The sequence below is a fragment of the Peromyscus maniculatus genome, chromosome 17 (assembly GCF_049852395.1).
Source record: "Peromyscus maniculatus bairdii isolate BWxNUB_F1_BW_parent chromosome 17, HU_Pman_BW_mat_3.1, whole genome shotgun sequence".
NCBI classification, from domain to species: domain Eukaryota; kingdom Metazoa; phylum Chordata; class Mammalia; order Rodentia; family Cricetidae; genus Peromyscus; species Peromyscus maniculatus.
Window position 1 is genome coordinate 12,071,750 of NC_134868.1, and position 15,529 is coordinate 12,087,278.

Sequence of the window (15,529 nt, forward strand, 5' to 3'; positions counted from 1 at the left end):
TAATTGAATATTGGTGCTATTTTGTTTAAAAGGAGCTGGAAAGAGAGCCCATGGTTAGATTTTGCAGGTTATGAAAAGGGAAAACATTTTAACCCCAGGAGACTCATCTTTGCCATACTATGTGTTGTTAGTGTTCTGGATAAATAAGCAAGTCATAATACATTTTGAAATGAAGTCATTCTTCTTCGTACTGCCATCGTTGCAATAGCAATCTTCTTGAATCATGGTTCACCTCCTTGGAGACACTGAAGATACGTGTACACACTCTCCTAGGCCTGCATTTAGCTGCCAGTCTCATAATGTCCCTGTTTCAAAGGGTAAGTAAGAAAATGGACAAAGGCGGTGACAGGCAGAGGCACTGGTACCTGGGGACACAGGTTCCTTCTGTGGATCTTTCATTTGCTATTGTGCTGACTTCTGGCTGTTTAATCAGGCATGCAGCTGGAATATAGAAAAGCAAATATTCGCTGTGAATACAGGAGTCCCTTCACAGCAACAAGGACACAGGTTCCTGAGCCTTCAGTGGTACAGGAACTAGGGGTTTGGTTGTGGAATATGGTGCATGTGTAATGAAAGTCACAACTGAACCTCTCTCAGCTGGTCACTAGAGCCCCTCACTAGTCTACTCCCCTACAATGCTGATTCTCTTTTCTCCCAGATATCACAAAGGTTAGGATTAATATTTCTGGATACTTCAGATTTTTCTTCAGTGATTTCCAAGTTCAGAAGTTAGTGAGCAGGATGACATACCACCTGTCTGTCAGTAATAAAGAAACAGGTAGGTTTGTCCCTTCTTATCTATTAGGTATTATTCCTTTCTCAAAACAGATATAGGAGTACAATTTAGGATTCATTTTGTTTTCTTTCTTTATGCATGTATGTGTGTGTACTCATATATATGTATGTATTCATATATATTCACATATAAATGTATAGTGAAGTGTACATATGTGTACATGCATACACACTCATAAGAAAGTTTGAGGAGCATATTTAGAGCCATTCTATGGTATCCCATGGTATTTTCAAAGACAAGGAAATAGCAGCATTAAAAATTATTTTATAAAATGAAAGAACAGGTGGATTATAAACTAAGATGTCAAAGTAATTTGACTAGGGAACAAATTCCACATGACTAAATCCCAAGATATGAAAAGGATGGAAGAATACTTAATAGACTATTTCCTCTAGTGTCTTCAATTAAAATATTTAACAATTATTTGTAGATAATGAGAAGAGAAATTGCTTAACTGTTTTTCAGAGATTTCTTCATTTGCCACAGTGATTATGTTAAATACTCATTGATTATCTGTTTTAAAAAAAATGTTCCCATTATTTAGAACATGTTGGGTTGTGTGGTCAAAATTCAGTTATTGTTGGTTATTACTTTGGATTAATTTTGGACATCGATATTAATAGTATTGAAGTGTTTCTCTCATTTACTTCTGTCCTCTGATTCTGCTCTTGTTTGAAATAAGGCTTGAGTATTATTTATGAGAGAATATATAATTGGTATTTTCCTTTGCTTTTCTTTTAACTTGTCACTTTTCCGGTTTCAAGAATTTTGAGTTCTAAATCTTTTCTTCTGGATTCTCGAAGGGATATGGTGTGTTCCCACATTTCATATTAAGGAACAGAGTTGTGGTGTCAATTTATTTCCTTTGTAATTGACTTAAATGTGTCTAAATGTAATGATGCAAATGTTAACTTTAGTTTACATTAGTTTATTAATATTCCCCAATATGAAAGGATTTACTCATATCTAATGGTGTGATTTTTTATTATCTGATTTTTTTTATATCCTTGTTTTCTTTTCATAGCTCTCTCATTTCCAGTATGTAGATATCCTTTGTGGTAGATGCAGGAATCTACTTGGGCCTGGGTCAACTAGTTAAGTGAAAGTTTATAACTGGTGGACACAAAGACAAGGATTTCAAGCAAATCATTTAATTTTCTGAGTTCCTATAACAAATGATAGAGGACAGACTCCAGAGCTCAGATCCATATCATTTCATGTCCCTTGTGTTCCAGGGGTCTAAAAATTTACAGTCAGCTCCAGTAATCCGAACTTAAGTTATCAGCAAGACTGCTTCCTGTTGGAGTCTCTAGGGTGGAAAGTGTTTTTCTTGCCTTTCCTTGATTCGAAAGGACACCTATATCTGGGTCATGTTCCTCCCTTCATGTCCAAAGATAGCAGCATTAGCTCTTGCTTCCATGATCCTGTTGCCTTTTTTTAAAAATGTCAATTCTCCCTTTGTCTCAACCATATAAAGTCAGTCATACATATATGACTTATTCAGATAATCCAAAGGAAACTGTTTCACTTAAAGACAGTTTTATTGTATTAGAAAAGTCCGTTTTGCCTAAAGTAACAGTCACAGGTTCCAGGCATTAGAAAGTAGGTGTCATATACTTGTAAAAGTAAGCAGCATTTGAAGTTTTCGTTTTTTGCTATAATTAATTTAAGTTTAGTCGTCTTCTACTGAGTTAACGTTATTTGCAATTCGTCTTCTTGAAAATTGTTTCCTAGAAATTTGTGAAGATAATTTGCATCTTACTTGTTAAGAGGCTGTGCAGATTAGATTCCTGAACATCTAACTGCTAACTTACAAAAATTTTATATCTGCTAATCTAGTAATGGGATCTTGTCTATGAATACTTTTCTATCAGTCTGGAAAAAAAAACCCAATATGAATGTCCCATGTTAATACAACTAGCTGTGTCAGTACTAATGAGCTATTTATCTGTTGATCAAATTTATTTTTATTATATTATATGTATATATCCATTAGATTATATATGTATATTCTTTGAAAGATATAAACTGGAGTCATATTACCTTTTTAGTCAGAACTTAGATTCATAAGAATCACATCTCAGTGACTGCTTTGCTAAAACTCATCGTAAGCTTGGAGAATGCAGAAAATAAGGTTAATTGTTCTCTCACTTGAAACTATGCTTCTGTTTCCTGAGATTAATTAGTTTAGGGAATATTCAGCCAGCGTAGGCATGCTTTGCTTTTTTGTTTTGCCCTTGAAGCAGAGTTGGAGTTTATTAAGAGAATTTAAATATGAGATTTTAACTTCAAGGGTTAGGAGAAAGAAAAGTAGTCAGGAAAAAATAAGAAACATCCAGGAACACTGGCATGACCTTCTCAAAGGAAAGGACCATGCTACGCCTTCTTCATGTCACCTAATACTGCTATGGAGCAGCCTTCATTCATTCCAATGCCATCATCAAAAAATGTCTGCAGCCAATCTACTGGGGACTCATGACAACAGATGAGTTCACATTGGGATTCTACAGATAACAAAATTAAATATCATGTGCTTTAAAATGTTAAGAGCCCAATTATTGAAAATTTACTTTTGTTTTCTTTTTCCATTCTTCTCTCTAACACACACACACACACACACACACACACACACACACACACACACACACGAGAGAGAGAGAGAGAAGGTTGTGTGCACAAACACAGGCAATCACACATGCACTTGCACACATGTATTGCTATCTTCTAGTACTTAAACTGACCTAACAATATGAGACAACATAAACATAACAATTTGCTTACGTAATTTTGTTTTTAGAATTAGAATTATATTGTCCTTTAGAATTAGAAATATATTGTCTCTTACATAGATGAGTAAGCCTCCTCAAAAGAACATGTTATTTATTTCACTTCATAACAATTACTGCTATCTGGATATGCCACTAACTGTGGATGTGGAGTTAAACGTGAAGTTGAGAATTTTCATCATTGCACATTATCAGTGTGCTCTCAAGCAACTTACTTCATAGACTCCTCATATATGAAGATGATGAGTAGAGTCGGTCCCTCAAGACTGCTCAGTGGGATGCAGGTGAAAACACTCTAAAATATAGCCTGTTTACATGAGTAATTGATTTAAGAAAGACTGCAGGTTAAGTTGAATAACTCTGTCCTCATCAGACTTTTCTGTCAATGTAACACAAGCCAAAGCCATCTGAGAAGAAGGAATTTCAATTGAGAAAAGTCCTCTATTAAACTGGTCCATAGACACATCCATGGGATATTTTCTTGATTAATGACTGATGTGGGTAGTATCGCATGTGTTGGGTTGTGTAAAAAAACAGGCTGAGCTAGCCCTGAGGAACATGCCAGTAAACAGCCTTTCTCCATGCACTCTGCTTCAGTTTCTACCTCTAGTTGCTGCCTGGAGGGCTTGCCAACGTCCCTTCATGATGGACTGTGAGCTATAAGATAAACTAAACCCTTTCCTCTCCAGATTGCTTTTGGTCATGGTGTTTAGTGCAAAAATAGTAACTTAATGTGCTTGTTGAACTTGGGAATCCTTATGATGGATAAGAATTCTTTGAGTCCACGTTATATTTCAGGCACTACATTAGTAACTTGAAAGGCAAAACAGGAATGCAATTGCCCACTGGAAGTTTACAATTTGAAGGTAATGAAATGCAGCAAAGAGAGCCACATTTAAGAGAGGTGCAAGTGGAAAGCTGTTTGATAAAATCTAAAAAGATTCCATGTAATTAGTGGAGCTTGAACTGAGTTTTAAGTTTGGGGACATTGTAATCCTAATAGATGGGGCAAGTGCCAAAAAATACTGTTCAAAACTATGTCTGAGGAATGACTGCTAAGTAGCCTCTTGACAGATTGAAACTTAGTTTGGAATCTATGCTTCTTGTATAGAAAAACCAATTGGCAGTTTCCCTGCTTACTAATTATGGTATACATGGGCTCAAACACTAGATGTGTGTGGTGGTATTGTGTTTCCCAAAATATTGTCCCTAATAAACTTATCTGGGGTCAGAGAACAGAACAACCACTAGATACAGAGGCTAGAAAATGGTGGCACTCACACCTTTAATCCTAGCCTTCTGGAGGCATGGATCTCTGTGAGTTCAAGGCCACACTGGAAATAACCAGGCATGGTGACTCATGCCTTTAATCCCAGAAAGTGAGCCTGTAATCCCAGGCAGTGATGGCAGAGAGCAGAAATGTATATAAGGTGTGAAGACCAGAAACTAGAAGCTTTTAGCTGGTTGAGCAGCAGTTCAGCTGAGATCCATTTGGATGAGGACTCAGAGGCTTCCAGTCCGAGAAAACAGGATCAGCTGAGGAATTGGCAAGGTGAGGTGGCTGTTCTGCTTCTCTGATCTTCCAGCGTTCACCCTAATACCAGGCCCCAGGTTTGTTTTTATTAATAAGGCCTTTGAAGATTCATGCTAGAGATATGTAACATTTACTACATGTTCTTCCTCATGACAATAACAGAAAAAAAGAACAATTAGTATCTCCAGATCTTTCTTTTAAAAATCCCCGGACTTTCCAAAGTACTGGAGCTACTAAATAATTCATGTCTGAGGTTTTTCCTAACTTTATTGAAAGGTTCCACTTTAGCATATATTTTACTTATACTCTAGAAGAAATTCTATGATGTGTAACAATCAGATGTTCTACAAAGTTAACAAATAAGTGTCTACCATCATTTGAAGGTTACATTACAGGTCAGAACTATTTTTCATATAAAATAACTGAGTCAGAGCTCAAACAAGCAAATGATTTTCCAAAAATAGAGGGTAGATGAAGACAAATTCATCTACTTTCATAAACCCACATTCTTCATAAAGATTGGTTGTTTGATTTCACAGGATAAAAAAACCAACATGCAATTTTTTTTTTTTTTTTTTGGTTTTTTCGAGACAGGGTTTCTCTGTGTAGCTTTGCGCCTTTCCTGTATCTCACTTGGTAGCCCAGGCTGGCCTCGAACTCACAGAGATCCGCCTGGCTCTGCCTCCCGAGTGCTGGGATTAAAGGCGTGCGCCACCACCGCCCGGCTCCAACATGCAATTTATCAACAATTTTTTCAAATTAAAAATTGAATCCAGATACACTAACATTTTAATGTACTTTTAACACATACCTTAAATCCTTAAATGGTGTTAAACAGATATATATATATATATATATATATATATATATATATATATATATATATATATATATATAAAAAGCTTTGGCTAATTGTAAATATCCAATCTATTGTTAACATATATTCAAGTGTCTCTAAAGTCAATCTGAAATATATATCCCAGAATATTGAACAATTGGAATCCTATCTCCCAAAATACCTACATTTAAAAATGCATTTCTAATTAATTAGACAAATATTAGTTGGGCTCTTTTCATCTTAGAAGAAATAAATGACACGATTTCATGATTTCTTTTCTTTTTTTTCTTTTTCTTTTCTTTTCTTTTTTTTTTTTTTGATTTTTTTGATTTTTTTTTTTTGAGAAAGGGTTTCTCTGTGTAGTTTTGTGCCTTTCCTGGATCTCGCTCTATAGACCAGGCTGGCCTTGAACTCACAAAGATCCACCTGCCTCTGCCTCCCGAGTGCTGGGATTAAAGGCGTGTGCCACTATCACCCGGCCTGATTTCATGATTTTATATTACTCACTTGATAGTATCAGATGTGTTTCCAACTTCCATTGAATCTATGTAGCTATGCTATGGTACGAAGATGAGGGACTATAGTGAAGCTATGAAGAAAAGGAGAGCCATGTGGTCTTAGCCTTACTAACCTGGAACACTCCTGTGGTTTCAGTGATAGTGGCCCCCATAAGCTCATGTATTTGAACAGTTGGTTGCCATTGGTGGAACTCAGGGAATATTATAGAATCTTCAGGAGGTAGTGCCCTGCTGAAGGATGTATAAACATCACCGGGGACAGGTTTGGGGGGTTACATCTATCCCTACTTCCTGTTCCTTTCTGCTTCCTATTTGTGGATGAAAAGGGAACTAGCCAGTTTCCTTTTCCTGCAATCTGTTTTCATGCTTTTCCCACTCTGATGGACTCTGTCCCTTTAGAACCACAAGGCAAAGGGAATTTCTTCCTTCTTTAAATTCATTTGGTCCTGGTATTTTATCAGAGGAACAGCAAAGTAGAGAGTCTTGATAAAACATAGCAAGATTTCATGAAAATTAAAGAAAAGGATAAACATTTGCTCCCTTTCAGGGGAAGTGAGCATGTAGAATGTCTCATGTTCATTTCATGCAGAATAAATAACAGCATAACATTCCCTCCCTTTCAGTTGAAGTGAATGTGTGAAATGTCTTACGTTCATTCTCACAGTGAATGTGTTTTTCATACTGGGGCAGAAGCTACTGTTAACTCTGCAGGTTCTCCATCACCTTGATTTATGCTGAGATTTTATCTCCCGAAAATCCCCTTAAGGCCAATCTGCAGGAGACGTGATTGTAATGTGATTGCTCTCCAGGAACAGGGAGACTATAATTTGACTAGTGTCCTGTCTGCTCTAATAAGTCATGCTAAGGACATTTTCCCAACCATTCCTGTATTACTAAGAACCTGGCTTGTATTTCACCCAAAGGAGAGCTTTAAAGTCTTGCAGAATACATTTAGTGCTAGAGAAGATTTCTCCTCACTAGCCATTTAATTATATTACACATTTTTAAAGAACGTGTTTATGCATGTATTTTTGAATGGAAAATGGAAAATGTTTCTGGATATGTTGAAGTATGTAAGAATATCTTTGTTGTTTCTTTGGTGATTTTTTTCAAAAATTTTAATTAGACTCCCAAAACAAAACAGGTTATTGCCGTTGTTGTGGTTGCCTATCAAAATTGATATGTATGTATCAAAACTGTATAGCTAAAGAGGCTACACATATTTGTCATATGACTTGAAGAAATCAAATGGGTTCTGACCAGAAAGTTTCCTCTAAGGTGGTTAGATTGTTTAGTACCAGAAGGTGCTATTTAGGAGGTTGGTGGGTCGGGGGGAGTCATTCACACTCTCACTCAGCTGTGAACCCTATAAACCACATGCAGGATGTGCCCACTACTGGGGACAATAGCAGCATGGATGTTCTGGGAGTAGCCAAGTACGTTCTGATTGGATTTAAAGCCCATCCCACAGGAGGAAACACATGCAAATCTGACGAAGAATCTATGGTTGGGGAGCTCATAGTTCCTGGGTGCGAACCTACTACTGTTATTCTGCATATTATCAAAATGCCCTCTAAATCCTAACTCTGTGCTTAGAGATGAGTGCAACTTTCAGACTTATCAGAGGAGTTTCTTTGTGAAGTGGACAGTGATTAATGCAGAAAGTCACAAGTAACAAAGTTCAGAAAACAAATATCTGTGGGTACTCAGGCAGAAACTGGACATGTATATCTCATTCATTTCCAAAGGTCCAGGGATCAGGGATCAGAAAGATTGTAAAGGCCAGAAGTCAGGGAAGACTGCAGTGAAACAGTCTCTTCTGGATATGACAGGACTAATACACTCATAAATACATGTCACCCATGATTGCCTGCACAAGATCAAGCCAGTTAACATGACAACATGGAGTAGAAAAAGATCCCAAATCCCTATCAATAAGTGAGAAGCATGGACAGTGATGTGAGAGGGGCCAGCTCTCTTTGGATAATACTTTCCCTAGGCAAGAGAGCCTGAGCTGTAGATAAAGATAACTGAGCAGGCTAGGGAAAGCAAGTCAATAACTAATGTTCTTCTACGTTTTCTGCATTGAACTCCCACCTTGAGTTTTGCCTCGCTTCTTCGATGATGGACTACAACCTGTAAGTCAAATAAACCCTTCCCTCCCCAAGTTAGATTTAATCACTGCATTTCTATAGCAACATAAGTCAAACTAAGACATATATAGTAATACATTCGCAAAGAATTAGTAGAACTATTATATATACTTTAACTTTACTTAGTTTAATTTGTTCTTGGACCTTCATATCTTGATTGCCCTGTGAATTTTGTGTGTTAAAATTTACAGTTCAGTGTCCCAACCAAACCTGATTTTCTGTATGTATTTTCTCATCACCAAACTTAAAACTTTCTCATGTTGATGACACCCATGCTGACCAGTCTCAGCCCCAACCTCCCTGTAACCCTTTCCTGTTCCTGATTTTAGTGGAATGCTTTGAGTTATTTTTTCCAATTTCACACAAAAGCAACTGTAGATTTTTCATGGATTGCCTTTATTGTGTTGATATATGTTCCTTCTATGATGAGTTCCATTTGGACTCTTAACATGAAAAGATATTGGTTATTGGTTATTCTTTATGTGGAAATAGATAATAACCTGGAGTAAAAATTACTATTCATGTTTTCTATCTTATAGATTTAATAACATAATGCTCAATATCTAAGTAATAAAAATAATATCTGTATAATGAATAAAAGATGATAGAAATTCTAATATTTGGATGCATTCCATACTTTTCATGCTTATTTGTAATTTTATTAGTAGTAGATTAATTTTACTGAATTCTTTTCTGTGGAGACGTTTTTTCACAATGTGTTAGTCTCCCTCACAGGTCTTTTGTTGTCCTCACTTCTAAGCATGTTTTCTTCTGTGGATTTCTGTCATTACTGTAATAGCTGCCATTTTCAAAGTGCTAAGCACATCCCCAAGCTCTAGGTCACACTGTCATATTTCATTGTTAGAGGACTCTATGATATTAGGGCTGTATTATCCATATTTTGTAACTGAAGAAAAATGAGACACACTGAAATTAAGGAACTTCTGTGCACATACAATTGCTTAGTGACCCAGAAGAAACTTAAATTCAAATCTCTTTGGGGTCCAAGACAAAACATTTACACAGTCTCCTAATATCTTGCAATAATTATTTTAATGTGAACAAGCTTTACTGTAGCCACATTTTACAGTGTAAGAAATTTGTTATGGGCTACAACAAGCAATATGCTTTCCTTTTCAGGAATCATGTCTTGTATACCACAGGGAATTGTTTGAAAGCTGTAATGTTTTCAAAATTTGGCTCATTCATTAACCAAAGTGCCACTAGACCTTCAGCTAAAGACAAATGTAATATTCACTGAGATGCATTTGTTCCAACACAAAGTGTAGTATTAACCTTTGAACCTAGGTACCTGCAGATGGTTTACTGTGTGCAGTACAAATATGAATGTTTGCTGTGTAGAACTATTAAATCTCCAGAAAAATCCATAATTCTGCAATTCCATGAGAACTACTTCTCTACAGCTGTATGTTGGAACCTGCTCCATGGAAAACAGTGCTAAAGACAACTTCACATACATACAGGTTTTCTTAGTTCACTATCATAGCCAGTTTACAGTTATGTAGATGTATGCTACATATTTTTAAAGTCTTCTTTCTCCAGGTTGTGATAAGAGCCCACCTTATTCCCTGAGGTAGGGCTGACATTATAAACTCCTTTTCTCCAGTATCATATTCTTTCCAGAAGTATTTTCTCATCAGAAATAGAAATAAGGACCAAAATAAGTCTGTAATATGACTTGAAATCTGGAGTGACATACTTCCACCCATTCCATTATTATCGTCATTGTTGTTATTGTTGTTGTTATTCAAGATTGTTTTGGCTATGATGGGTCTTTTGATTCCATGTGAAAGAGTTTGATGAGGATTGAATTGAATCTGCAGATTTTTTTTTAATAGGACAGACATTTCTCATATGAATCCTACCAATCCATAATCATGGTGGGGGAGCCTTCCATATTTTGGTATTTTCTTTAGTTTCTCTCATCATCATCTTAGAATTTACATTGTGCAAATCTTTCATTTTCTAAGACCTTTTTTTCTATTGGCAGTAGATTTGTGGTAGTTTAAATCAGAATAGCCTCCATATGCTCATATGTTTGAAAGTTTGGCCTCAAGATGGTGAAGCTGCTTAGGAAGGATTAGGAGGTTTGGCACTGTTGGAAAAGGTGTGCCACTGGGGTAGGGCTTTGAGACTTCAAAGCCCATGCTCTTCCCAGTTAACTGGCAGTTGTCATCTCAGATTGTGAGCTCCAGTGCCAGGCCTGTCTTCGTGCTATTCTGCTTTCCACCATGATAAGTCATGAACTCACCCTCTGAAACTGTGAACCCCCAATAAATTCTTTCTTCTGTAAGTTGCTCTGGCCACACTGTCTCCACAGCAATAGAAAAATAAATAAGCCAGTATTGTTTCCATGATTTGTTTCTTGATGTATTGATTGTTAGCGTATTAAAGGGTACAGAATTGTGTATATTAATTTTGCATCCTGCTCCTTTGTTGAGAGTGTTTATCAGCTATAGAAGATTTATGATTCGGTATTAAGGATGTTTAATGTATAGAATCATGTTATCTGTAAGGAAAGAATACTTTGACTTCTTGCTTTCTTATTTATATCTCCTTTATAGCCTTCACTTGTCCTATTGCTCTAGCTAAGACTTTAATATTCTGAATATAAATGGACATACTGGAAATTCTTGCTTTTTTTTTTTAACACTTTGTGTTTTCTCTTTTTAAAACTCAAAGTAAGTTTTCATTTGGCTGATAACATTTAGAAAGATTAAAATCATTAAAGTAGTAAAAAGTAATATTGCAGTGGCGAGTTCACTTTCAATTGTTATCATAGCAGAAAATAAAGAACCTCTCAATTATTCCTTATTACAGAATCTTTTAATATAGCAAAGATGAAAATGTACAGGACTCTTAGGACATTGAGGCAGCTATGTGGTATTATTACAGTGGTTATAATGATAAGTACAAGCATCTATACATTTGTTTCAACTTGAACAATATATACCACCACAAGTGACCCATAATATAAAATATGGACTGAAGATTATTATGTATCAAGTAGGTCCATGTAGCAAATATACCATTCTGATATATATTGATAATGAGAGAGGATGTGTATATATACCACTCTGATAGATATTGTTAATGAGAGAAGGGGAGGTAGGGAGAAATGGGAAATCAATACCCATCTTGCTAAATATGTTGTGAACTTAATATTACTCTGAAACAATATGCTGTTATAAATTCTTTTCTTGGTGAAAGAAATACATACATACATGCATTTTATAAAATGTAGTGATAACAGCATAATTTCACAGTTAAAGCAAAGTGATTGTTGCTTCCAATATTTAAATCTTAAATTCATCTTGGGTTGAAACATTAAAAAGAAAATTTGGAAACTAGAGAGATGGATCAGCAATTAAGAGCATTGGCTGATCTTGCAAAGACACTGGTTTCTCTCCCCAGCACCCATGTCAGGCATCCCATAACCCTTCTCCAGCTTCTGGAGATCTAAAATCCTTTTCTAACCTTTGAAGTCACTTGTACACACATGGTGCACATACATACATTCAAAGCACATACACAAAGAAACAAAATAAATAAGATAAAAATGATTGAGAAATGAACATTCAAGTATTTACATTAAAATCTGCTACTTGGGTTTAATTTAGTAAATGAAAGACATATCTGTCTGTTTCCTAACAGAATCCCACCACATGACAGTTTGGTGGACATATGCATTAAAATTTTGTGTTTTCACCTACTAAACAGCCTCTATAACTGGGAATTGACTAAGAGAAAGTTCTTTTGAGGTCATGAGGTCATGTACAATAAACTTGAGACCTTGGATGCTAACTTGAATTTTATTTGTAAAATAATGCACTGGAGCAATGTAGATGAAGAATGGATTTTGTGGTACTAGATGCTTTGTTTCTTTTTATTTCATTCATTTATTTTTTTATTAAGAATTTTTTTTATTTTACACACCAATCAGAGATTCCCCTCTTCCCTCCTCCTTCCCCCCAACCCTCCATTTCCCCCGCCACAATAAGGCAAGGCCTCTCAGGGGGAGGCACAACCAGTAGAGGCAAGTAGTCCAAGCCCTTCCCCCTGCCTCAAGGCTGCACGAGATGTCTTGAGAGAGTTTCGCTCTGTAACCCAGGCTATGTGGAGTTTACTGTTTGGATAAGGCTGGCCTTGAACTCACATAATCCTCTTGCCTCAGCTTCCCAAGTGGTAGAATTATAAGCATGAACCACTGTATCTGGCAGGTCTAATTTTAATGACATTCATCTGTCCATGGGAATGCTGAAGGAGCACAGTCTACCATTATAAATGTACTTCTGGCATAAAATATGACTGTTTTACACTATAGTTACTATATGGTTATCTACTTCAAATTCACAACTACATGCTTGCTAATATCATTTAAAATTAAATCTATATGTAATTCAAGGAAACAGAGCATTTAGTGCTCCAAAATCATTTAATAAATATTTTGATATCAATGGATTAACACTCATCTAACAATTAACTATGGCCAGTCTTGTTCTGCTTAACTGATTAACCTTCCATTAGACAATGAGTACTAGAGAGCTATATAACCACTTAACATTGTATTCCCAAAGCCCCAGCTCAATGAAGGAGCTCTGAAATCCTCACAGGCTCATTCACTATGAAATAGCATTTTCATTTTCCAGAGTTCCAGACACGCCAACAACAAATGTAGAGATCTGACCTTGTTCATGACAATATCTGATTGACAGCTCTCTTGTGTTGAGGATGAGCATAGGGCAGGGAGTCTGCTGGCTCTGTCTGAAGTCAGAAACCTTCCCTAAGTGTTCTGCTATTTTATTATTGTCCAGAGATGAGGGGGTCAGTTTTTATGTTTTCTCTTCAGTTGAGTGCTTCAGGTAAGTAATTTCCATCTTATCTACATTCCTCAAATTTTTAGGTCTTCCATAATCTATGTTTAAGTATTTTAATTTTTCCCATATGATATAGATTCTCGTTTGTGCAAAAAAAAAAAAGCTATAATAGTGAATGGCACTCAGATGAATAGCATGAATCTTTCAACATGGTTTTCTTTTCAGCTTCTATGAAGTAGTCTTCAGTTCCTAAGAAAATGCATATTTTAATATGGTTCTTATATCTTTTTATTATTAGTTCTGAAATCTCAGCTTCTTATTTGAATTGTGAATGCCAATATAGTGGAAGCTACTGAATAAAACACACTCAACCAAATTAGCTTCCTATATTTAACACACAATTACAACATTTAATAAATGTCAGTGTAGTACAGTAGTTTAAACTTGTAGAATACATTTCTGTAGGGATTTATATAGAAAATTTTGTTGCAACTTTTCATTAAATTAATACAATCTCTTATGACTTTTCCCACCAGGTCCAAGGAACCATCTTCCCAGCTCCAAATTTCAATCCTGTGATGGATGCGCAAATGCTAGGAGGAGCACTCCAGGGATTTGGTAAGCTTGGTAATTGCTGTTTTGGTTATTGCATTGTCCTTCTCTACGACGAGGTAACATGATATCAAGAGTGCAAAATAAATAGAAGACAGACACAACAGCATAGAAGGAGAAGAAAATAATAGAATACTATGATGCTAAAGAGAAATTGCAGTTTGTGTAATCTGAAATCCCGAAATGAATTCCTCATGTCTTCATGCCCTCAAATGCCTCACTGTGGACTCTCGGGTAAAATTCCAAAGCAGTAAATGTAATCGGAAGTAATGCATCCCCCTGACCTCTGCACTTGTTTTCTTTCTAGCCTATTTCTGTTGCTACTAACTCTTTCGGCCAAATCTAGCATCCTCCTCTCCCAGATGGCTCTGTTTGTTCACACCTCATAAATTGTTCCAATGTACTTCTTGCCTGGGATGCTATTCTTTCTCTGGTCTGTTTTTAACCTAAATTCTCCAAATGAACATCTTCTTTGCATCTTTCCCTGAACACCCCAGCCTCTACCAACTGTGCCATCCAGGGCATCTTTCTTCCTAGCCCCTTCCTCCTTAATAATCATTTGCCTTCTGCCTGTCCAATGCACCGGCAGACTGGCCTGTGAGTTCCTAGCTTGGGGTATTTGGCTTAAGAAACTGATGTTCATCTGATAAGATCAGAGTTTAGGAAAGGAATTTACAAGAAAAAGGGAGGAAAATAGTTAGCTTGTTCTTAATTCTTCAATCTTTAGGGTTCGATGTAAAACGGTTAAATATTCATGTATTTTCCTTGGACAAAACCCACTTCTAAAACACTTCTAAATGAGCAGGAAGATAAACACAGACAATATAAAAGGAATAGTTACAGAAAAAATTAAACCTATACACAAGAAAGCAAACTCTTAACTTCAGAACATGGTTACTTGCTTTACAGAATCTCTCCTCTCACTGTGACTCTATCTCTGTCTCTCCTCTCTGTCTCTATCTCTCTGTCTCTGTGTGTGTCTCTGTCTCTCTCCCTCTCTCATTTACATGAATGTACACTATACACCTGCATATCTTTATGTTTCAGTCATGAATAGTATATCACACATAGGAAAATAATGGAGTATTAAATATGTTTCCTGAATTCGGCTTTAGGAGTTGGCAATTATTTCATGCCTTTTAAAACATCAATGGTCACAAGAAAAACTACAGAGACAAAATAAGTTTTTCTTCAGAATTCTGAACTGTGATTTTTTTCCTTTAAAACTGAAGTGCAGAGCAATTTGGTCACACACACACAAAATAATAATAATAATAATAATGAATAAATAAATTATTTTCTCCAATTTCAACTTTCCTATCACAGATTAATTTTGAATGTCACAATGTTTTGCTTGTGGGATTTAGGCTGACATATTTTAGAGTGTTTGGAGTTGGTTGGCACAGTATCTGGGGAAGCATTCAAGAACAAGAATGTATTAAGGGTCTGCAATT

General features: G+C 36.1%; 1 protein-coding gene across 1 annotated transcript in view; it reads left to right on the top strand.

Annotated features, from left to right (window-relative positions):
• The first annotated feature begins 223 nt into the window (after window positions 1–223).
• The window catches only part of Anxa10 (annexin A10), a 57,145-nt gene continuing 41,839 nt past the window's right edge, over window positions 224–15,529 (top strand). The window contains exons 1-4 of the mRNA XM_076553834.1: window positions 224–317; window positions 434–525; window positions 7,856–7,978; window positions 14,000–14,081. Coding sequence (XP_076409949.1) covers window positions 224–317; window positions 434–525; window positions 7,856–7,978; window positions 14,000–14,081 — 391 coding nt within the window. The remainder of the gene's footprint in view (window positions 318–433; window positions 526–7,855; window positions 7,979–13,999; window positions 14,082–15,529) is intronic.